Source organism: Cicer arietinum, chromosome 6 (genome assembly GCF_000331145.2).
Source record: "Cicer arietinum cultivar CDC Frontier isolate Library 1 chromosome 6, Cicar.CDCFrontier_v2.0, whole genome shotgun sequence".
NCBI lineage: Eukaryota > Viridiplantae > Streptophyta > Magnoliopsida > Fabales > Fabaceae > Cicer > Cicer arietinum.
Genome location: NC_021165.2, coordinates 70,174,541 through 70,200,285, shown reverse-complemented (window position 1 = coordinate 70,200,285; position 25,745 = coordinate 70,174,541). Strand labels below are relative to the sequence as shown.

Sequence of the window (25,745 nt, the reverse complement as noted above, 5' to 3'; positions counted from 1 at the left end):
TTTCAATTCGGTTATTATTATTATATCAGAAGTTCTTGCGAAATAATTCGAGTTATTACCTCTATTTATATTTTATCAATTGTATTTGACCCATGTGCGACAGCGCATCAAATCTATCTTCTTTTCACTCAACTGTGATCAAGCTCAACCTCATTAACATCTCGGTTCTAGCTTGAGGGGCTAATGAAGTTACTTAGTTTTGACTTTATATTTTCTCTTATTATTCATTTCACTATGTAGTTTAGTTTTTTATGTGCTTTTGTAACTTGAAACTGTTAGTTTGTCACTAAATTAGTTGAATTTGTTACTCATTTTTAAACTTGTTATTTTCTTTCTGTTACAACTGCAAATAAATACTTTGTATATAAATAGCACACTACTATTTTACTAAAAAAAATTATTTAATTCATATTATTATAACAATAATACTATCAATATTTTGTGTGTGTGTGCAATCTATATAAATAAATTAACTTTACACATGAATCTAATAAAAATCTATCTACTATATTGACATATAAGTATTTAGGTATTATTATTATTAAAAAAATTTAGCATGAGTAAAATCCACCACCAACCCAAAAAAAATCCACCACCAACCACCAAAACCTCAAGCTAAAGAAAAATCTCCCCACATTTGCCACACAACACTTCCTTTGTTATTATTGGTTTACATTTATAAATATTATAAATAGTAATGCTAAATCCTAAATGAATGAATACCTCTAATAATCGTTCATAAAAACTGTACGTAACCAACCAACACAAAGACCCCACCACCCCTTCAAACTTTTGTTCCATTGAAACTAACCAAATTCATTCAACAAAAAAAGACAGAGAAAAACACAAAGAAAGAGAAAAACAGAGAAATTAATCATTCATTCATTAGATCCATCTATGGCTTCCTCTTCATGTACCAAACCAATTTTCCCTTCACCAACTTTCTCTTCTTCACCATCTTCACAATCTTCAAAAACCTCTCATCTCTCATTCCTAAACTCCAACACTTTTGGAACCATACCCAAAAACATTAAACTCTCTCATAATTCCACCACTTCACGTAATTCCATTCTGGTCAACGGTGTTTTAAAAACCGCTGACCAGACAAAACAAACAACACACCCAGTTACCAACGACAGCGTCGTTGGTAACTCACAAAAACCAACAATCCTAGTCTCCGAGAAACTCGGAGAAGCAGGACTACAAGTGTTACGAAAATTGGGACACGTGGAATGTGCTTATGACTTATCAGCGGAAGAACTTTGCAAGAAAATTTCGAGCTGTGATGCTTTAATTGTACGAAGTGGTACGAAAGTTACGAGGAAAGTTTTTGAAGCAGCGAAAGGGAAATTGAAGGTTGTTGGAAGAGCTGGTGTTGGAATTGATAATGTGGATCTTCAAGCTGCTACTGAATTTGGTTGTCTTGTTGTTAATGCGCCCACAGCGAATACCATTGCTGCTGCGGAACATGGGATCGCTCTCCTTGCTGCCATGGCTCGTAATGTTTCACAGGCTGATGCTTCCATCAAAGCTGGTGCGTTACATTTTATTTTCGATTTTATCATAAAATATCATAATATTATATTTTAATATTATATTTGTATTTTATCGTGTTTAAAGATTCTGCGGTTGTTAAGATCCAACGGTGTCTTCTATTTCTTGAATTTATTAATAGTCTTTCAAGAGATTTGAATTTTATTTATGATTAATTCTTCTATTAATTTCTAGATCTTTTAAAATTGGATCAAAGTATGTAAATGTATCTGGTCTAAATTTTGAACTAAATACAAATGCATTGATTTTATATTTTGTCACTATGAAGGAGTTAGATCTACGTAATTTTGGTTTTCTAGATCTGCATAATTTAATAATACTATTTATGGAAAACAGTTACTACCTGTTATAATTTTGTGGAAGAGACTTTTTGCTTGACATAAATATCCAATGTTTGAAATGGTGGTTTATGATCCTTGCTAGATCCTTTGCTTGATGAATGGAGGTTATGTTATTATTTGCATATGCGACAGTAATTGCGTTTGTCAAAAATGTCAGGAACCGTAATGCTGAATTTAAAAACATTGGATCTGTCTTACCGATTCAATCAAAGTGTATGATTGATTTTGTAGTATAGATCAGTAAAATAATAGTAAATCGTGTGATTTTGTAAATGTTACATTGATTATGCAAAAGTTATAAAGTGTAACTTTTATAAAATAACAGTATTGGTATCTCATCGTGATTTTACGAATTCCGCTGTAAAACTAAATATACATCATAGGGTATCAACAGAAGAAATTACCTTACACTATTTTAAAAAATTATGCATTTTTTATTATTTAAGTGTAATTATAAAAAAATTAAATTTAAATTATTTGAAAGATAACATGAAAATAAAATTATAGAAGTGAAATTAGTTTAAAATTACTAATATTTAGAACACCAAACATGTGATTTTTTTTTTCTTATATGGAATACTCTATCTTAAAAAAAATATAAAAGAAAAATGATATCTGGAAAATTAATATATCTTATATAAATGTATTTTTATTTATATTTCGTTCTAGTGAAATATATGAGTTTAGTCTCCTGTGAATATTTGTTGAGATTGATGAGAACTTAATATTTTTGTTAGGAAAATGGCTAAGAAGCAAGTATGTAGGAGTATCTATGGTTGGAAAAACATTAGCAGTAATGGGATTTGGAAAAGTTGGATCAGAAGTTGCAAGACGTGCAAAAGGTTTAGGAATGAATGTGATAGCACATGACCCTTATGCTCCAGCTGATAGAGCACGTGCTGTTGGTGTTGAATTAGTTTCATTTGATCAAGCAATCTCAACTGCTGATTTCATTTCACTTCATATGCCTTTAACTCCAACTACTAATAAAGTTTTCAATGATAACACTTTTGCTAAGATGAAGAAAGGTGTTCGTATTATTAATGTTGCTAGAGGTGGTGTTATTGATGAAGATGCTTTGGTTAAAGCTCTTGATAGTGGAGTTGTTGCTCAGGTTAATCCTTTTACTACAATTTTTTTTCTTCAATTTTTAGCAAGTTTTAAGATATAAGTATGTTTGGATAAACAATTTATTCTAATGTTTATGTGGAGCAGGCAGCACTTGATGTGTTCACTGAGGAGCCTCCATCCAAAGACAGTAAGTTAGTTCAACATGAGAATGTGATTGCTACTCCTCATCTTGGAGCCAGCACCAAAGAAGCACAGGTTTGGTTTTTCTTTAATATCCTTCTTATTATTCTTTTAGCACACATCTCTTCTGACCAAGTTTTCTTTTTTCTCACCAAATTTGATATGTTAGGAGGGTGTGGCTATTGAAATAGCAGAGGCTGTGGTTGGTGCATTGAATGGTGAACTTTCAGCAACTGCTGTCAATGCTCCTATGGTTGCTCCTGAGGTAAATAAAAAATAAGCAAAACATTTTTCATATTATTCCAATAATATATATTATAGTACCTATATTTATATGTGTGTAGTAGTGTGATGCTTGAATTGTGTTTATGGAGTACTAGAGTTGAACTGTTGGTGGATATAAGTTGCATAGGCCAGACCATGTGTGTTTGATTATGCGGTGATAAAAATGATTTTCCGTAAGATTGATTATGTTTAAAATTGAGTTGAATGTAAAGTAATTTATGTTTGAATATATTCATGTAAAAGTGAGTTGAACAAAAAATTTTAAGTTGAAAATTATTTATGGAGACAAAAGTTTCAAATTCTAACTTCAAATTAAAATCAATTCTACTTAAGAACATTTAAACATGTTAAAATTAATTCTACATCTCCGGAATCAATTTTGCCTCTTCCGAATATAGAACCAAACATATATTAGTCTTTGTGTGTTCTTATATCGGTTGGTTATGTTTTATTCTTGTTTCTGTCATAACTGTTGGCCAATTGCATCAGGTGTTATCTGAACTGGCTCCATATGTTGTGCTGGCTGAGAAGCTGGGAAGGTTAGCTGTGCAGTTGGTATCTGGAGGAAGCGGAATCCAATCTATAAAAGTGGTTTACCGATCGGCTAGAGGCCCAGACGACCTCGACACTAGACTTCTCCGAGCCATGATCACAAAAGGCATCATTGAACCAATATCAAACACAATTGTCAACCTTGTAAACGCTGATTACATCGCGAAACAAAAAGGCCTTCGCATAAGCGAGGAAAGAGTTGTTGTTGATTCATCTCCTGAGCTACCTGTTGAGTCAATCCAGATTCAAATATCAAACGTGGAGTCCAAATTCGCGAGTGCTGTATCGGAGAGTGGTCAGATAAGCATTGATGGAAAAGTGAAATATGGCACACCTCACCTTATATGTGTCGGATCATTCGGCGTGGATGTGAGTTTAGAAGGGAATCTGATTCTGTGCAGACAGATAGATCAGCCTGGAATGATTGGCCTTGTTGGCAACATATTAGGTGAACAGAATGTGAATGTGAGTTTTATGAGTGTCGGAAGAACATCTCGTCGTAAGAAAGCTATTATGGCTATCGGTGTCGACGAAGAACCAAATAAGGAGGCTCTTGAGAATATTGGAGGTGTGCCTGCTATTGAGGAGTTTGTGTTTCTCAAGCTTTAGAAGTTGATTCATAAGTAATATATATATAGGTATTGATTGGGGGGAAAATTAATGAGTCTAATTTTGTACTCTTTATGGAAGTATTGTAGTAGGAAAATGATAGCTTATGTTATGAAGTAATGGATGGTAGAGAATAAATAAAACTAGCTGAAAATAAAATCAGCTAGTAGTGTGTGACCTCTGCTATAAGTTTTGTATCATGGTTCTTTTTTGGGTATGAATTTTGTATCATGGTTTAAACTTATGTTTTTCTAGCTTTAAATATGTAAACACTATTTGTTGTTTGTCTTTTGTAATTGATGTTGTTTGTTACTGTTGTTTACATAAAAAAATTATCTGAGTTATTGCAATTTTGGAATTACAGTGAATTTGATGAAATCAAGGTGACAACGCAAGTTCACCAAACACACTGCAAAATGAAATTTGAAGAGTTATTCACACTTGCAAAACTAGTAACTAGTGTAATTATTTGAAAGTGAAAAGTTAGGTAAGAATCATAATGTGATGTACCAACTTGAACCAGCTCACATAATTATAAGCTTGAAAGAAGCAATCCATTTTGTTTTCAATTTCATCCTTTGATGATTTCTTTAATAAATTTGTCAAAACTTATGTTTACATGTCACTTGCTGATTCTTTGTCAAGCTTCTGTTATCTAAGGTGTGACCGATGAAGTTTCGTATTGATTAGGAATGTACCAAACAAATATTATATAGAAATAAAGAGCTATAAATTCAATAGTGTTTGTAAAATTGCATGAACCGTTTGTAAGTTTGATTGTACGAGATTTGTCCTTTGTGTTTTTTAAGATAGTCTTTCATGACAATTTAAATATAAAAAGGTGGAGAATTTTAAATTCTAATTCAGACCCCTTCATATCGATATTTTTATATCTACTAAATATATGTTTGATTTCAATTTTGAAGTAGCCAAAATCAGTTCTAGGGAATAAAATTGATTTTGATATATTTTGAGTACAATTGAGTAAAATTGATTCTAACTTGAAATTTAAATTGTAACTTTTGAGTCTAAAGATAATCACTTTACATTTAACTCATTTTTAATGAAAATTATTTTTACAAAATTAATTTATTTAAAATCAGTTTTAATAGCAGTTAAATCAATTACGACTAATCTGTTTATTTGTAGATGGTTATATATATAAAAGTTATTTTCAAGTAAAAATTGTTGTAATATATGACACTCAATTCATATGAAATATAAACAAAAATTAATTAAATAAAATTAATGTATTTGATTCAAAATTTAAATTAAATACATTTATTTACTAATTTTTAATTATATTTTGAGAAGGAATAGGAGTACTTTTATGACCATTTCACATAAATTAAATAAAAATAAAATAATAAATAAAAGAAAAAGCATTATAATTTTACTTAAATATGCATATAGAGTACAATTGGTAAAATAAAATATAACTAAAAGTGACTATTTTTAGAGTAATAATTTTTTAGAATAAAAGATACAATAAACTATTTTTACATTCAATTAAATTAAGTAAAAAACAATTTTCCTAAACAAGTGATTACAGTATACCCATAAAAATAAAATAAAATAATCAGTTATTATTAGACCACAAATTACAATATAAAACTAGTGACCACAATATAAAATTACTGCAAGTGCATACCTATTGCCCTCATAATTTTTTTTCAAATAGGATAAATGGAGAGTACAAGATAAATTAGGCAATTACAATAATAACGATCAAACATGGATAAAAATTGTTAAGTTAATCCCAGAAAATTTTAATTGTTAAGTTTATATATATAATAATAATAAATTAAAAATAATAAAGTGCAGCATGAAGTTGAGTTTATATCCTGAATTTGCAATGTTTAAACTCGACACCAGATTCATTCATTCACTGGTGAGTGGTGTTGGGATAGGGTTAGGGTTTCATTCGTAATTTCTCATTCTCATGGCTGGCACCGGCATCCACCCTTACCACCAACAATGGCCACCCGCCGCCGTTCCTCCTCCTCCTCAACCTACCGCCATTCCTTCTCCTTCCTCCGAAGAGGTAACTAACTTCACTTCATTCATCAATTTTCATTTACTTCCAATTGAATCGATTAATTAATTAATTAAACATGTTTAATGCAATGTAATTCGATTTTGATTTAGGTTCGAACGATATTTATAACGGGACTTCCCGAAGATGTAAAAGAGAGAGAAATTCAGAATCTTCTTCGATGGTTACCTGGTTTCGAAGCTTCTCAGTTGAATTTCAAAGCTGAAAAGCCCATGGGCTTTGCTCTTTTCTCTTCTCCTCATCAAGCTATTGCTGCTAAAGACATTCTTCAAGATATGCTCTTTGATCCTGATTCTAAGTCTGTCCTTCACACTGAGATGGCCAAGAAAAATCTATTCGTCAAAAGAGGTAATTCAATTCAATTCAATTCAATTGAAAATTTCATGAGATGCACCGTCACTGTAAAACCATTTCAAATTTGCTAGTTACACCCATTTTATTTCCAGTTACACCCAAATAATGAAATATTATTTTCTTTGGTGTAACCGGAAATAAAATGGGTGTAACTAATAAAATTGGAATGGTTTTACATTGACAACCAGTAATAATTTAGTGCAGTTGGTTTCGAAGCGGTTCTATATGATGCGGCAGATTGAATGGTTCTGATTGGATGACAGTCGAAAGTTGTTTTATACTATTAGTGCATTACATTTAAACTCAATTTTCATAGTAAATTATATGCATAAATTAGTTATTTCGATTTGTTTGGTAGGCATAGGAGCTGATGCAGTTGCTTTTGATCAAAGTAAACGGTTACGAACAGCTGGGGATTATACACATACTGGTTATGTAACACCGTCTCCTTTTCATCCCCCACCACCACCTGTTTGGGGACCACATGGGTAAACTAACTAACACAAACACTGCCTATATATATATATATGATGTGTTATATACAGCACTGATACTTCAGATTGTAATACAAGGGTGTCTGACACCGAAAACATGCGGTTACATTTAATTTTATAAAATTATTACTGGTAGTGTTGTCAAATAGCTGCTGTAGTGCTATAGCGTAGTGGAATTTGAATGAATCGCTATTGTTATGTGATAGACCATTTAGTAGTGTTGTCAAATAGTGACACTATAGTGCACTTAGCGGGATTTGAACAATCCGCTATTTTCCGCTACCTGCGATTGGCGACATCGATTACTGGTGTTGACATGTCAGTATTGTGTCTATTGTTCGTGTTTATGTCACTGTTTTGTAGGATATGATATATCTCCTTAAAAATCACGGCGAGGATTATAAGATTTTTCTTTTGTTTGTTCCTCCATGTTATGTTATTAACTTAAAGTTTGTTTGATTTTATGGTTTAGATATATGGCTCCACCGCCTCCTCCTCCATATGATCCGTATGCAGGCTATCCTGTTGCACCAGTACCGATGCCTGCTCCTGTGTCTATAGCAGCGCCTAGCAGTTATGTTCCAGTTCAGGTGAGAGTAGCTTATAAACTGTTAATGCTGCTTTGGTTTCACTTATCTTCCCATCAGTTATTATATCATTATTCCTTCGCGTGCAATGTTGAGCTCATATTTTATATAAAGGGAAGATGGAGTTTTTGAATTTTGTGTTAGCAATAACCTCTGTATTGTTTGCTTGTTTAATTTCTCTTTTGGTTGAAAAGGGCTTGATCTCTTCTCTTGTTGGTATATATTATTACTATGTTTCTGTTAGAAATTAATCACGTAATTTATCTGCATGTTACTATACTCATGAACTGGCCTTGAAGAATTGAAATCTTTAATGGGAATGGAAGTGTTCTAAAATTGTATTTCAAAGGGAATATGGGAATGGGAGGGGAAGCAACTGCCTTTGATTTTGTTGGATGTGTTGTTCACTTAATTGTTATATTATGCTCGGACTGCTCGGATTTAGAATCATATTTTAGAGATTAGTTCACAGTTTTAACTACTAATGAAGGCAAGATTACATTAATTTATACCTTTAAATTGCCGAATGTATGTTTAAATGTGTCATGTACATCGTGTAGGAAAACATATGATGTTTAAAGGGTAAAACAGAAGTTTTATTCGTTTCAAGTGTATTCTTAATTGGTTTTACCTTACTTATTATCTTTCTGTTATGCTTGTTTTTCCCTGTTATCTAATGTTTTTGGTGTTTAATTTGATCAATTCCGCTGGCTTGATTTTGTCTGTTTTTTTGTAAACGTTCTTTATACCTTCATTAATTTTGTTTATCAATGATACTCTCTCCGTCTCACAATGAATGTCATTTAAGGTTTTTGCACACATATTTAGAAATGTAATAATTAGAAGAAAGAGAGAACTCATTTTTACCAAACTATCCATCTTAACTATTGGTGAGTTTTTCACTATTATCAATATAAAGTACAATAATGCTTTGTAAGTTGTGCACATAGTAATTATTGAAGGGTAGTATAGGAAAAAATAATTAAAGTAGCATTGAAACTTGAGAATGACATTAATTTTGAGACAATTTTTTTTTTGTTGCTAAGGTAACACTCGTTGTAAGACGGAGGGAGTAGATAAGTAATGCAGTGTGTTAACTTTTATTATTCTGTACAGAACACCAAAGATAACCCTCCTTGCAACACCCTGTTTATTGGGAACTTGGGAGAGAACATTAATGAGGAAGAAGTGAGGGGCCTTTTCAGTGTGTATGTACATCTTATCCTTTGACACAGGCTCTTCTGTTCAGTGTATATAGTGTTTTCTATGCTGCCTCAGATATGTGCTCAGATATGTGATTAGTCTGTTGAACTTGACTTTCTGATGCAGGCAACCTGGTTTTAAGCAAATGAAGATTTTAAGGCAGGAGAGGCATACAGTTTGCTTCATTGAGTTTGAAGTCTGTAAACTTTTGTTCATAATTGTGGCTTTTATTGTTTGAAATATGATTACGTTAGTACCTGTATTGAGTTTTTATTCACAATTTTCTCAGTTTGGTATTCAATAACCCTATTGCAGGATGTGAATAGTGCTACAAATGTGCACCACAATCTGCAGGGTGCTGTTATCCCAAGTTCTGGTTCAGTTGGCATGCGGATACAATATCCTTTTTTTGTTTTGTTTTTATTATCAAGCATTTGAAGTTTGGTTCTTTTGATTTTTTTTCCGCTCATGTTCATTCTCCAATTAACCCAGCATGTGTGGCTTTATGACTGGGGACTAAATGAAAAGCTTTCTCTTAAATGCTTGCACTGATTGCAATGTATCATGTATGTTTGCTTTGGTATTTTAATGTACTGTCCATCAATGGTACTGGAATCATGGTATTTTAATGTACTGTCCATCAGCATGTATGCTTGCACTGTTTTCATACATTTCCAACGTATAAGCTGATATAGATACAACTGCAAAAAGCAAGTATTAGTGCTTCTTGGGTCAAAACTATGCAGTAAATTCAAGGCTCAAGCTTCATATTTGTTGAATCATGATTCTTGCTACCATTTCTTATCTCTCAATATGCATTAAAAAAAAAATCATACTATGCATTCAACTTGGTATAAAATTGGTTGTGATTTCTCCATTCTGTTGTAGGAAAGGAATTCTTTTGTACTTTTCTTGACTTCTTAGCAGATATTCCAAAAATCCATTTGGGAAAAGAAAAGATGGCAACTTCCCTATGGCTGTTCCTGGTGCCAATGGAGCTCCAGTAGCATTGACTTATCAGTAGCTTGAAGGGGATGTACTCTGTTCTTTATGCTCCAACCAATATTACTTCATAATAGGATGCATCTTGCAGCTGTTACATGCATCCATTGAATATCAAGTCATCGCCATTATCATCCCTGCTCATGTGGATGAATGCACAGTGGCATCATATTCATACATTTGGCTATGTTATACTAATCAGACATGCATTTCTTGGCAGCATGTGTTGGTTCCCAGATTACTTTCATAGGTGTTTAGATGACCTTATCATTTGTAGAAGCTGTGCATGGGTCTTAATTTTGTTTGAATTGTGTGCTTTATAATCATTGTAGTTTCTGTATACATTGGCATTAGGAATGCTTATCTAAGCAGACATTCGTATATGCTTCCAACTTTAGGTTCATGTGTTCCTTATTTGACATGACATCCTATGATGATGTTTGCTTTGTTTTCATGACACGGCTTGGTTAGGGTATGTAGTATTTAGGATGTCAAACCAATGGTCCTGCAACTCTTTCCACTCTCATTACCATTATCATTACACCGCATTTTTAGCCTCCTGTTTTTAAAATTTAGTTTCTGTGAACTGTGAGCGTACTTTAGATGATAAAGTATGGTGTTATAATTGGTGATTAGAGAATTTATGGTTGAAATTGTAACAAAAATGCAATTAACTATGAAGTTCTTAAAATTGATTCTATTAATTTTTAAATCACCAAATATAACTTGTATTTTGTCTTCTAAAGTACACTCCATTGCATTGGAGGATTGTTTGAATTTTCAAACTATAAGCACCCCGTCATTCATGACTTTATTTGATCATCAGAGCATTAATGTTAAAGCGTCGGAAGTTAAAGCTATTTAAAAGAATCTCCGGAGTTATATGTTGTCTGATTTATACAGGGTTTCGATATGACAAAGCTTCCTTTCATAATGGAAGGTCCATTACTGCTGCTGCCATATTGTTGCAGGTGATTTTTATTTGCATGGGGTAAGGTAAACTGCCGTCAAATTTGGTTGGAACTTCTGTTGGATATCAAGTGAAGCAGCCATTGAATTTTAGGTCTGATAAACAGCGCATGTTAATTCTGTGCAAGAATTTGATGTCTATTTACTTTGTCAAGGTTTTATTTGTGTAGAAGTGACTTTTTAGCTAATTAATAAATCTAGAGGATAATGGACTAATTTTGTGGGATCTTCATCCTGCTATCGATAAGTTTAAACTGTTTTCTTTAAATTTTTGCTTTGAACTATAAGCTCCAATCGACTCTAGTAAAAAAAAGCTATTTTGGGTCTTATTGTGGTAATGTCAACTTCATATCTATTTTTTGGGGCTAAAAAATGAGGTTGTTCATCGACATTCAATGGGTCTGGCAATGTAGTTTACACTATCGGAAGCTGGAATATGGTAAAAAAAAATCTGAAAAAATGAACAAATGTGCGAGTTTAATGAACAATTACAAAGAATGAGCTATCAACTGTTTGGTGACCCTCCAATATTTACTTAAAATGTGTAGAAAAGCTTTTGGTAAATTATTAATCTAATTTTTTTATAACCGGATTGAGTTTTTTTTTTTTGTCGGATCTTAGAATTCGTTTAAATGCTGAGAATTGTGGGGGATTAGAAGAGCATCTTGATTTTGCAGTAAAATTTCTAATCAGCATAGTTTAGCGAGCCTGTATTATATAGTATTTCAAGACTTTACTGATCGTCGTCGTGAATTTTATTCAAACCTTTACTGCATCATAGCAAATATTATTATTTCAATGAAAGACTAGTTATTCTTGAGTGTTTGCCTAAAGTGTGAGAGCATGTAGGTTTCAAGTATTTATTGGATTCATTTATTTTTAATCGAGTTTATAACTAGCTTGCTAACAAATAATTTAAATTAATTCAATTTATTATAAAATGTCTAAACTAAACCTCTAATTAATGGTTTATTACTTAAAACTGTCTTAAAATATAATAATATGTTTTTTAGACAAGATAAATATTATCAACTTTTGAGGAATTAAGTTAGTCTAAAACAATTGACGAGGGTAAAACTACATTTTACCGATCAGCTATGCAAGTTATATCAAAAGTGTGTAGAGTACTATAAATGCAAACGCTGGTTGATTTATGCAGTGCTACGTTAGTGTATCTCCCAATTGAACTGAACTTGGTTTAGTAGAGAGGTAACATAATATCATCATCGTGGTCCTGAATACTGTTCACTACTGATTTGTACTCCAGCTCAAGAGTCACTTTTTCCAGCACAATTAGTATATCTAGAGGATGTCATTTTGGTTTAATCAAGGGTAAAAGTTTCTTTTCGTTAACAAAAGACACTAATGTTTTTTTTCCTATGCAACCGCGTTGAGTTTTAGAGTATTTTTGTCAAATGTTAAAAGGCATTAGAAGACTAAGTTTATATATATATATATATATGTATGAAAAATCTAACATGGACTTCATCTCTACCATATATCAATTTTAAAAAATATTTAAAATTTCAACGATCACAAACATCGTCTTTTAAACGTAGTCGTTAAAAATACAAAAATAAATAAATATGTATCTTAAATTGAATCAAGACATCAATCAGATCGCGTCTTATTCATAAAAATGATGAAAGTCATGAACTACTATTTCTGATGAGTATTATCGACTATCGTTAAATTTTAATAATTTTTTTTTAAAAATAATTTGTATTTGTGGTTACCACACAAGAGTTACTCGAAACCACATACTTGTACATTAGAAAAAAAACTAAACGGTATCAAGCAAGAAAACATTCAAGTTAAAATTAAAAATTGTGCAAGAATGGCAACTTAAGAATACGGAGTACACTTTAAAAAAATATTATTTTAGAATACGAACCAAATAATCGAGTCTGCAAGCATTTACAAACGCAAGGCCAAATTTGACAGGATGGACAATTAATCTACACAAATGCAAGGTTATCCCCCCATTAAAATGAGTGAAAACAAAAATGAAGGGGATGGCAAGGGGAGAAAGAAACAATAGGAGAAGCAATAAAGGGATCAATGTTAATGAGTGCAATAATCTGTCAGTAATTTCATGATAAATTGGACTGTACTAATTTACAGGGATTAAACTATGCATTAGGAACTACTATGAGATCTGACGGATGAAATCGATTGCGCAGAGACAGATGCAGTAGGGCTGTTAAGGTCCTTCTCCCCGTTTATTTCCTTTGGTCTTCCACTTAATCTTTCCATAGCATCTTGACATATTTCATTGAACCACTCATCTTCAGGAAGTTCCCTGAAAACAAAAGATATATCAGACTCTTAAAGAGAGAGCAAATGTGTTCAAAGCCACAATTTTCAATGGAAAAAATTGCTAACACAATTGGCTAGAACAAAATTGCAGAGCCTACCTATATGGATCCATCCCTGTAGCAGAAAATGCCGCCATTGCCTTCGTTATAATTTCATTGACAATTCGTTGCAAATTCCTTGACAAATACCGACCATTGGAGGCAAAACACACAACAAACTTCATATCCAAATAGAACTGCACAAATAGGAAATAAAATTATATTGCAGTGGTGAACTTTGCAGTTCACAATGTTCTTTCAAGCAAAAGTTTGCATTTATTGATCTTCCCTATCAGCAAATCATGACTCCGTTTGAAGATCTAAAGAGCAATACATTCAGCAATGTTGGAACAGACATTTTTAAAATATCACTAATACAAGGACAAATTTTCATTTAGGTTGAGATAGAATTTGAAGTCCAATATGCAAATAAATGAGCTCTAACAATACTTTTGAAAGCACGGCTATAATCTGAATGGTTAGCATCGATTGACTTCTTTCTCCATGTGCTTGATAACTGGATATGCTTGTATATAAGAACAATATCGCTACAATATAAATGCAATGTGACAAATATCCTATGCATTTCACGTGTATTTATGTGAAATGAATAAATAAATAAATAAATAAATTTAATTAATAAAAATATGTAAAATGGTAATAAATTAAAATATAATGAAGATGTTTCCAACTTTTAATTTTGGAAAATTTCAGAGGTAGTTTTAATACAGAGAAAATTATTTTAATGAATTGTAAATATCCCATTATAGCTAATGTGAATAAAAAGTATTGAAGTATCAATTAAAGAAATTAAGGATGGTTAACTCTCTCCTTTGATTAAAATGTGTAATTGAAGAGGAAAATAACAATGATTTGACTTTATATGAAAGTTCAAAATACGTTTTATAAAATGAAGACAAATGGCTATGTCTACGTATGAAGAGTAGCTCAATCACAACTCTCAAGAATAAAAAGTCAAGTTTATTATTGGGAATGGATTATAATTACACATGCTATTTGTAACTTATTTTCGTGGCTTAAATTTTGGTTTAGTTTGGATTTTTTTGCATGCTTTCAATTAATTATTTGAAAACATTTAAATCAGAATATTTATCATTTAAAAAAAAATATGTTCGAAACACTGCTTGGTTATTAGGATAGGTCAGTCAGTACTTTGATCTCTAAGTGATTAAGACTAGCCTTACAAAAATGTATTCTCAAGTAAAATTCTCCTCTTCAGATTTTCTTATAAAGGCATAGATTCCTGTCCTATTTGGTACCTGGGTTTCAAATACTTGTTTCAGCAACCAAAACAGTATTGTCAATTGCAGATCGCAGAAAATAGCAATTTGTTGAAATTCTGCTATGCTATTGTGCTAAAGTGTCACAATAACGGCTATTTAACAACACTTTGTACTAGATAGCTTATAGTGTATTGCGGAGCAATAGCGATTTGATCAATTTCTGCTATACTATAGCGGCTATTTGACAACACTAAACCATAAACTAACAGAAGATTGTTTATGAAAAAATGAACAAATTTCAATGTCATACCTGTTGTAGACCAAGAGGACCTAAAGGCCTTGGCCCTTCCTCAATATCATCCCAAAAGCTCTGATCTTCTGAAAGCCACAAAATAACAGTTTCTGTAAGTCTCATCAAGAGCAATGTAGCAAATCTTTCCCTCCCTACAAACATATCTGCTGCTATATTGGCCATTCTGTTCAGTTTTATGAAAAGCTCCTGGGCAATGACATATAAGTTTTGTCAGATCTTGAATAATAATTGAAGCATAAGCAGAACACCATATTGATTTTAGAAAGAAAAAAGGAAAGATTATTAACACTGAAAAGAAAAAAACCCATTAGAAAGACCAACATTGTCATACAATTTATAATAAAGAGCAATAGTTTTTTCATCCAATATCCAACGCAATGTTATAGAAGATATGTTTAAGATATTCAAAGTTAGAAATCAGTATGAACTCTTCTTGAATATCAAATTAAAATATGATTAGCATTTAGGTAAGTAAATCGGAAGACCGTATCGATCTGTATGAAGATGTAATACCTCAGGATATGGGAAGAGCTTCAATATTAAAACTCTTGCATTTTATCACAACTATCCCACTCCAAAAAAAAAAACAGGAGATATAGATGGAGCCAGCATGTAAAACTCAACTATAATGCACATATTATGACTTCTCTGATGATTAAAAAGTTGATATGTAGCTAGGAAACGAGACTATTTATTATTTCCTTATGTGGACAACCGAAAGAGTAATATTTCTTTTGGTAGATGAACCATAGGAGTTATATTATGACAATAAAATAATTCCATAATTTATACATTAAGAAATAACACTACTTAAGTACTCAGCTAGCCAGTCAACGCCTGTAAGAGTTTTACTTTTCAGTAAGTGAAACTGTAGTCATATTGTTTTCATGATTTATATCAAAATAAATAAATGAATGAATGTTATTCGTTTTGGTACTTCACAGATTTCCAAAAAAATAGCCAACATTTGAAAATGTGGACAAGGTATTCTAGAATTAGAAATATAGAGAGATCGCCAATTTACTGTATAATTCTGTAATTTTTAAAATCAAAAGCCATGTGACACTACAGAATCAGGTTCTGGAGCTTTCTCCTTGTTATATATAACCCCCAAAAAGAGAAGTTAGAGAGGAGATGTTACAAGCACTAGTTATGCACAGCAAAGGAAAAAAGAAAACCAAAGTTCCAATGAAGAATGAACAATAAAGCAGAAAAATCTGAAAATCTGAAAATCTTTAAAACTAACTCACAAGAATGGCAATGTTAAATTTAAAAGTCAGGTTCAAAAATACCTGAAAAATCAAAGATGGAACCCATTCAACTTCATCTGCATTCCCATCCATATTTATAAACATGTCAGCTGTAAGACGACTATCACCTTCCTCTGTAAAAATCAGGTTCAAAGCGTGTTGACGGCAGAATGTATCTTTCAACCTGTCAACTGAACCCACAAGTCGTCTCCTCCATTCCCTTTGTTCAGGATGGCGATTTTGCCTTTCTGAGGTTCTTCTACGGTTATCATCCTTGTAGGGAGCCTGGTTTAGGGAGGAGAGCTTCATAGCTGCACGTGGAAGTAGTTCATCAGCTAGTAATGAGGCATTAGCAAGCAATGCAATCTGCTGGGCTTCAGTCTCAGCCACTCGTACATTTTTGTTTCCAGAATCCTCAAAGCTTTCTTCTTCCTCCATTGATTCCGGTAGTGCTTTTACAAGCAAGTTCACATAAGAGTTAAATACTTGAAACAATCCTTCCAAAGCTTGGCCTCCCAACTGCATACTAAGCAGTGGTCCTACATCCTCAAAGAAGTCCTGTATAAGGATACAGAACATCCAGTTTAAAGTGAATTGGAAATATAGAACCACTAAAGCTACACAAGAGAAACATGGAAAATAACTTGATATAGAGTAAAACAATATTAAATTTTCCAGGTGAGTAGCTCTGTATTGCAGGACGAAGGCAATTATTTATTCAATCTCATTAAGTTAAACTTCAAAATGTTATAAACACACCATATAAGAATAATGAAAAAGCAACTGAGAAAAATTCATAGACCAAACGGTGGATATTCTATATAAAATGAACTGAAATAAACCATCTATAACTATAAAATTCTTCACTAAAAGAGAGAAAAAACTCGCATTGCAAATCAAAATAACAAATATTTTTTACACTTAGTTTTAGAACTATTCACACTGCCCCAACAATTTTTATATCACTATTTCTCAAACAAAACACCATTTCATGAGATAAATCAATATTATGCCAAAACTGAATTCTAACCTGGACCATCAAATTGAAGCGATGGGCACTGCTTGTTAGTTTATGTTGAAATGCTGTTGTACTACCGGTCTGCCGATTAGCATTAGGAGGATACGTGAGTACCCAATCATCAGCAGCAGCCATAGCAGCAGAACTCTCTTGTATTCGCTTCAAATTAGCATCTAATGCTTGTTCAACACTAGGTCTAAAAAGTTTCAAAAGCACAGGGCATAGAGCCAGGCCACGAGCCTCCAACAATGAGCAATGACCCAATGCTATTTGAACACACTCTGCAGCAGCTCTTAAACCTCCTGCAGCTGCCGATGAAGCTAATGCATGCCTTTTTACCAAAAGAGCAAATGCCTCTGTTTGCTTTGTAGCCCACATCACAAGTTCAGAAGTATAAGCTGGCTCCTCGCCAAAAATAGCCATTGAGTCACTTGCAGCTTGTGCAACTGTAGAAAATACCAGTTGTGCAAGAGCTGCTGTATATGCTCCTCCATATGAGGTGTTTGATGGTCGGAGACTTTGCATGTTATACTGATATCGTTGCAGATGAGCATTGAGTAGCAAGCTGTGAGCATAAGGACCATCTCCAAGTTTTTTTAGGGCTGAAACTGATGCACGAAGTTCGGCACCTCGAGTGGAGGGCTGACAAGCAGCTTCAGCAAGCTGATCAGCTAATTTTTGCCTACGTTCAGTAATGGAATTCTGCAGAGACAGAAGTAAAGATGGGTTGAGAGATTTCATCTCTTTAGCTTCAGAGACTACACGCTCTCCTTCATCAAGGGCGGCCAAAGCTTCTTCCACTCGCCTTTCAGCCAAGAGTACATCCAAAAGATCAGGAAACTCAACTAACCATTTGTCCAGGTCTGATATTTCCTTATCTTCAGAATCCAGTGTACCATTTACAGAAAAAATATCAGAATCGGAGATCGATAACGAATCAATGTGAACTCCTTCAGCTAAACCACGTATCAAAGTAGCTTGAGTGGATAGTAGGTTTCTTATAGACGAAAGCTCACCTTCCAAGTCTGATATCTCCTTAGAAGTTCTGACATTAAAATATTACTTTATTTAATTAAAACATGACCCATGATAAATGATAATTCGGCTAAATAAAATTAATATAATTTTGCTGTAATAGACTACTAACTTACCAAAAAAATTTAATGATACAATACATCAGCTAAAATAATTGCAACAACCTTTTTCTATAGCCCGATGTACAAAAAGAACAAGGTAGGTGAACTGTTCCCCCAACTGCCACACCCAGATTTACACCACAGACAGGGAGATACTTCTCATAAATAAAATCACATTAAGAAATATCAGATGCTCAACACCCTCAGGCAAATCATATACTGATAATATATTTATTTGATGATATATGAGGACAAAGCTAAAATATTAGGACATTTTAGAATTTGTAAAGCATCACAAGATATAACTCATGCAAACCAGTGTTTTGATTGGTTGAACAGTTGAAATCTGTTTTTTCCCCTCTTCTTCCCCCTCAAAATACTTAACCTAAGAAGAAGTAAAATAAAAAACTGGGCTGTGGCTGAGCACCACTTTACCATTGATATTATGTTTGTTAAAGGGCTGAATTTATATATTATCTTGGTTTATCCACATGCCTCAAGCAAATCCAATTCTATCATACGGAAATTTAAATGCAGAAAATCTTGAATTGAAGGGCCACCAATGGAATTATGGGTTGAAGCCGCAAGTTTCAAATGAGAATGGGTTTTGGCAATACGAAGTGGTTTTAACTTCACATCCTCAAATATGAAAATCATTGTTCGTTTGTTGTTAAATGTTATAAATATGATATGATAAAACAATTTCGAAAAACATAAATTGCTGAAGTATCAATTTTATACATTACCTGTATCCGATACTAATATGTGTAGTTGGGTACAATACTCCTCCTTTATAGGTATCAAAGGAGTAGTGGAGTACTGTACACATTGGTATTGTATGCAGGTGCAACACTAACACATGTTCTCTATAATACTATGACCAGAATTGCACTACATACTCCTTTATTCATTCTTTGAGAATATAAAAAAGGAGACATGCGATTGTGGGACATTAGGGGAGATGTACATGAACAATTTAATAGTGGTGGTGGTGGTGACCAACTTGAACTGGTAGCGTTATCCCTTGATGAATTAAACTTAGAAGTTGTGCTTCTTTGAATGGTGAGAATGGGGGATGGAAATTGTATTAGACGGAATTCGTAAGCACTTGAATGGAGTCAAGAATTCTTTTAAATAGAACTATCGGTGTTTTTGGTAACATTTTGACATTGGTTAGGGGAAAAAATACATTTGTGGCATGTATAGTTGTATACAAGGAAAAAAAATTGATTTCGAAATGGACAAGAGAAAGATGTGTCTATATACAAGTATTCTTTGTAAATTGTGATCATCATCTGCATATTCTACATATATAAATAAAAAGTTTCAACATCTCTTTACAAATATTATGCATTCATATGTATATTTTTGTCATACATTTGTGTTAATATATCTATCTAGGCCACATCATATCTTGAGTTTGAAGAATCCTTGTATTTGTGTTTTATCACACTTGTGTTGTTGTATCAAGTATTTAGGCTTCGTAGATTTTCCGCACACACAGTACCTAAAACCCCATGCCCCTATCTCACCATCTATGTTAATTTATTGTATTATCATCTGTTCATTTTAATAAATTAAGGGTATATCTTACTGTGTGCCTCAGTCATGTATGTACTTAACATCTTTGCTTCACAAGTACAAAATGTTTATATATTGTAATATTGTAATTACAAAAAATCGGTTTGACTTGAGAACCTTGAATCTCTTCCTTCACTAGTTACTAGTTTAAGGACAAGTTTAAATTTCCAAAAACTGATACAAACTAACACACAACTAACCGTATGAAGGCTGCATAGTTAGCATAGACACTTCTGCGCATCTCCTCAGCAGAAGCTTTCTTCAAGTCTACTAAATATGTACATAACTGCTTAATTTCCTGGGAAAAAGAGAGATACAAAACTCAAATTTTGATTTAGAAAATTTTATATATCATACAAGGACAAGAAAAATTCTCCTTACATGGTGTGAACAAAACATACCCAATAATATGTTTCACCATTAGATACTTAGATAATAAGTTAATACAAATCTTTCCCTGTTCAGCCAGTATAATGAGTTGATTATCAACTAGACACAATCTCAAACTCTGATTTTTATTAATAACAGGATTGATAAAGGATCAGTATGGGGTCAATTGTGTTTCCTAGAAAATAACAGTATATTCAAATTCCACTATGCTACAGTGCTATCCGCTACATCCACTATAATTTGAGAAAATTAATTAATTGAATTTAATCAATGTGTCAGTGTCAAACACCAGGATACACCTTCGACCATGTGCATATATATAGTTAAACTTCTGATTAATCAATATAAGTAAATTAATTAATTAATTTCAAAATAATAAATTAAGTTGTGAAGCAATCATCAAGAAATTAACACAAATTCAACCTCAGGGATTAAAACGAAAGTACATAATCAGAACAAGAAACAACGGATCACGGAAATGGAAATCAAACGGTAAAGTAAAACCATAAAAAACACCTTGTCGTTTAGAGAGCAACTGGACTGAACGTAGAACTCAGCATCGAATCTATCAGACTTAAAAGGATTGAGACCTTCTTCAAGCTTAACTCCGTTTTCTTTAACACTCGCCGCCGTTGCTCTTGACCGTGACGATGACTTCACCGTCGTCATAACAACTCACTCAAAACAGAACACCAGATAACGGAGTGAGTTTAGGGTTAAAAAATAACGAAATTGAAATGAAGTAGAAAGATCCACGCGCGCGAATCTAGAAATATAAGAATGAAGAAGAAGGTTAACTGAAAGGTAGAAGAAGAAAGAGAGAAGACACGGTCACGGTCACGGTGTTTGTTGGGTTGGTTGATTGGTTTTTTATTTTTTATTTTTGGTAAAAGGTGATTGGTATTTTCGTTTCAATTTCTCTTTCCCCTGATCCCTAACGAAGCGGTGACGGTAAGATGAAAATTTTGCTAAAACCAGCTCATCGATTATTATTTTTTCAACTAAAAAATATAATATATCATATTTTAAACATCGTCAATTTAGAGTGACTAATATATATAAAATTGTAATAAATTTTTATTTTTATAATTTAATTATAATAATTAATATATTTGAATGATTCTACTTTATATAATTTATGTCATGTCATTTAAAATATATTAAATTATTATTTTATAGTTAAAAAATATAAGTAAATGTCAAATTTAAAAATAAAAAAATTAATTATGTGAATTAATAAAAATAAATAAATTAAAATTATAATTATTATTTTTTTAACGATTTGTTTACTTTAAAAAAACATGTTTGTTTTACTGCGAAAATATGTGCATTTGTGTGTGTATATATATATGAGAGATTAAATTACACTAAAATAGTGTATAATAATATTGTGTCAGATAAATATTTTTTAAAATCAACCATTTGATTAAAAATTAATATTATATAAATTATATTTATAAATTTTATCATTAATCTAAAATAATTTTGTAGATCATCAGCAAAATGTATTAAAATAAATCGTGTAATTGTATATAACAAAATTATTTTGATGTTATATATACTTACATAGTTGATGTTGAACTTAAGGCATTATTACGACCGAAGACGGCAATTGGGTTGTGCATCCGCCAATAACATATATCCCTAATTGGTGAGGGGTTCAATTATTTTATAATATAACAAAATGAGAATGATTTTTATTTGTTAAATATGTTTTAAGTTCTTACAAAATTATCATCTTTCAAGTTTAACTTAAAAAATTTTGTTATTCACATTTTTAGAGATTAAAAATCAGTTTTTTACAAACAAACAAAAAATCAAAATACAGACAAAAAATTGATTAAAAAATTAAAGACTAAAGTATATAATTTTTTTATAGGAAATAAAAATAAAATTTAAAAATTTTATATGTATTAAAATTTATTTTAATTACTAAAATTATACTTTATTTTTATTATGGATCTAATTTTTAAGATTATAACATAACTCTAAAAATATTTCAAGACGTACGTTATGATAACCATTAAAAATAATTATCGATTAATGTCAAAATTTAGATATAATCTATATGATACTAGCTTTCAATCTATCGTCAATTTTAAAAAATATTTATCCGACGCAATATTATTTAATGAATGTAACTCTTTTATGTAACTTGTTCTTCCTCATGTACAAATATATAATCACCTCTTTTTATGAAAGGATAAATTATCAACCTACACCATTTTCATTTAAAAAAAAAAAAATCACTCCTTACTATTTCAAATAAATAAATTGAAAAGTATTTTTTGCAAGAGTAAATAAGTAAAATTGAAAGATAATTTTGTAAGTTTTATTTTACATAATAAGAAGAAAAATTAAATTTAAAAAATGCAAATTACATTTTTACCTTTCATCGACATGTAATTTTTTGAAAGAAGTTGTTGGATTCTTTTATTCAAAAAAATAATAATAATCTATACCAACTGAAATATATATATATATATATATATATCATCTATTACAATATAATGAATATAACTCCTCTAAACTTTAAAAGAGAATAATTTACTTTAGAGAATAGAGTGAGTAATATGATATTGATAAATAAAGCAATTATTGATAATTATATATACATGCATGATATACATACTTATAATCTTAATTTTTGATTTTCTTATTTTACTACTTTTTCACTTTAGAGGAGACACATTTAATGGATATATATCATCGTTTATTATAGATTCTATTTTTTTTTTTGTTGATATTCTACATTAGATTCAAGTAAAGTTGGACTTTTTTTAAAGTAAAAAATTAGAATGCATCAGTAGAATTGATATCTCAACTATATTGGTATCTTTTTAAATAAATAAAAAATTAGAAAAAAAAAAAAAAACAATAAGATGCTTGGGAGAACTAGACCAAAATCCATTGAAACAAGTAAGGATAATCATTAAAAATCTTATTTTGAAAATTCAAAGAGATAAAAACAATGTGAAAGAAAAAATAGTGCAACATAATAAATGAATAATAAACTAAGAATTAACTAAAAAAAGAAAAAGAAAACTATACCAATTACAACAAAAGTCATTTCAAATACAATGCGGCGACAAATCCCACCAAGTAAACCAATAAGTGTAAAAAACATTAACAAACCTATCAACACTGTGTTGTTTTCTCTATAAATATAAGATATTGAAACTGCATTTGTCTTTTAATGGATATGCAATTCAATCATTTAATTATCAACTTCCAAGACACAAGATTTGAATTAATAAAAGATTGAACGACCAACAAAGACTCATACTTTATTCAAATGCTAAATCAACTTTTAAAGTGGACAAGATCAAGACTTCTAAAAAAATCTTATTTAGCTAAAAAAGTCCGGCTACAAGTCACGCCTTTAAGGCCAACTAAAATAAATATGAATAAAATATTTTATTTCTACTATAATTATTATTTCTACTAAATATGAATAAAATGTCAGATTTAAAATAGAAAGACTAATTATGTAAATCGATAAAAATAAAGAGACTAAAGTTGCAACTAAACATTTCTTTAACATTTTTTTTTAATTTAAAAAGATATATTTTAAATAATGTGACATATGATACGATAATATAAAATAATTAACACCTATGAAATTTGAATAAAACGCAGTAAAAACTTAGCTTTCAACTGCAAAAATTTTTTATGCTTTTAATTTGATTAATGACATATAAACGATTAATGCATCTAGATGTGAGTGAATGGTGGATCTAGATGCGAGTGAATGATGGATTTAGCAGCGATGTGGGTGAACCTTATTTATTATAAACCTTTGTATTGACCTTGGATATACTCTTCTTTTTCTCCTAATTTTAGCATTCCTTGTACTCTCATTAGTAATACTAGTACGAAATTTTATTTTATTTTCCTGATTAGAAATAAGATCATTCACTTTCTGCTATTTTCATATGGGTACCTTTTGATGAAGCAAAAACAATTAACTTTTATCCCTCTTCATTTTTACATTTACAAAAGAGTGTTAATTCATTACTATTTAGTAAAGGACACATGCTGTATTTGATATACTATAACTTAGTCTTTCACAACATATGTAGAAGAGGGACCAGTTGGTGCAAAATTTGCCTAAGTATGATAATAACATGTGTATTGATTTCTTGGCAGGTTCCTGCTGCAAAAAGGGGAACATCAGAACTGGAAGGGTCTGTTTCTGTGAATGTGAATCAAATGTTTATTTTGTTTCATCATTTAATAAATTGACTATAAAAGAAGAGATAATTTTTATATGACTCCATTAGCATAGATATGTTTGAGCACCTTACTGAATGAACGTGTATCAACTATGACAAGGGTGTGTCTGTGAGTTAACAAAACAATGTTATATTACATTTCGTGTAGAACTGTCAAATTGAGCCAATCCTAAAGATGCTGTAAATTTATGCAAAGTTGAAAAAAGTCACGGCTGGTTTGCAAATAATTTATTCACAAGAGATGAGTTATATATAGGTGGAGATGATTCAATTCTAAAAACTTAGACTAAATTTGTAAATTTAAAAATAAATTACTAAATTATGAATGAAATAAAATAGAGAAATCAAATAGATGAAGTGTCTGTATCAGCTGAGATGGTAAAAAAATGAATAAGCTACAATTTTAGTCTTTAAAGTTATAGCACATTGTCATTTTGATCCATAAAAAATACAACTTTATTATAAAAATTTCTAAAAAATATAATTTACTGTCAAAATAGTTTGTTCGTTATAACGCCGTGATTATACTAATTGATATTTCGATAATTCAACAATTAATTCTGGTGTTTTGTTGAATCGGATATTAAAATGACAACATCTTAAACTTTCAAAGAATAAAATAATAGTTTACCCAAAATTTGCGGTGATATATTTGATGGACATCACAGAGATGCCTGATTTCAACACCATGTACGAGTTGTACAACCCCTACATAGTTTTGTTTTTTCTTTAGGAATAAACACACAATGATAGACCTTGGAACAGGTAACATCAATAAGTTTAATTGAGGTCTCAAAGACATGCAAGAGTTCATTAATATCGATAAAACTGTCTACCGTGGTGCTAGTAAATGACGCGGTCTTATCATCTCTCCCAAAGATTACTCTACCAAATACCGCTACTGATTCTTGTTATAAATTTCTTTGAGAATGGTTTAGGAATGATAGCCATCACTTGTAATATA

General features: G+C 31.3%; 3 protein-coding genes across 3 annotated transcripts; 2 read left to right on the top strand and 1 right to left on the bottom strand.

Annotated features, from left to right (window-relative positions):
• The first annotated feature begins 716 nt into the window (after window positions 1–716).
• On the top strand, window positions 717–4,888 carry LOC101506228 (D-3-phosphoglycerate dehydrogenase 2, chloroplastic). The gene is made up of 5 exons (XM_004507476.4): window positions 717–1,534; window positions 2,633–3,009; window positions 3,111–3,221; window positions 3,316–3,411; window positions 3,921–4,888. The coding sequence occupies exons 1-5, from the start codon at window positions 898–900 to the stop codon at window positions 4,590–4,592; spliced, it is 1,893 nt and encodes a 630-aa protein (XP_004507533.1). The 5' UTR covers window positions 717–897; the 3' UTR covers window positions 4,593–4,888.
• A 1,545-nt stretch (window positions 4,889–6,433) lies between these two features.
• LOC101505706 (uncharacterized) lies at window positions 6,434–10,742 on the top strand. The gene is made up of 8 exons (XM_073370242.1): window positions 6,434–6,636; window positions 6,741–6,996; window positions 7,361–7,490; window positions 7,969–8,086; window positions 9,200–9,291; window positions 9,413–9,482; window positions 9,602–9,688; window positions 10,218–10,742. Exons 1-8 carry the CDS (start codon window positions 6,535–6,537, stop codon window positions 10,308–10,310), a joined length of 948 nt encoding a protein of 315 aa, XP_073226343.1. The 5' UTR covers window positions 6,434–6,534; the 3' UTR covers window positions 10,311–10,742.
• A 2,374-nt stretch (window positions 10,743–13,116) lies between these two features.
• On the bottom strand, window positions 13,117–21,505 carry LOC101505374 (exocyst complex component EXO84B). The gene is made up of 7 exons (XM_004507473.4): window positions 21,063–21,505; window positions 20,357–20,454; window positions 17,452–18,484; window positions 16,464–16,979; window positions 15,169–15,357; window positions 13,675–13,811; window positions 13,117–13,559 (listed from the first exon to the last, which is right to left on the bottom strand). The coding sequence occupies exons 1-7, from the start codon at window positions 21,213–21,215 to the stop codon at window positions 13,397–13,399; spliced, it is 2,289 nt and encodes a 762-aa protein (XP_004507530.1). The 5' UTR covers window positions 21,216–21,505; the 3' UTR covers window positions 13,117–13,396.
• Between the last annotated feature and the right edge of the window lie 4,240 nt (window positions 21,506–25,745).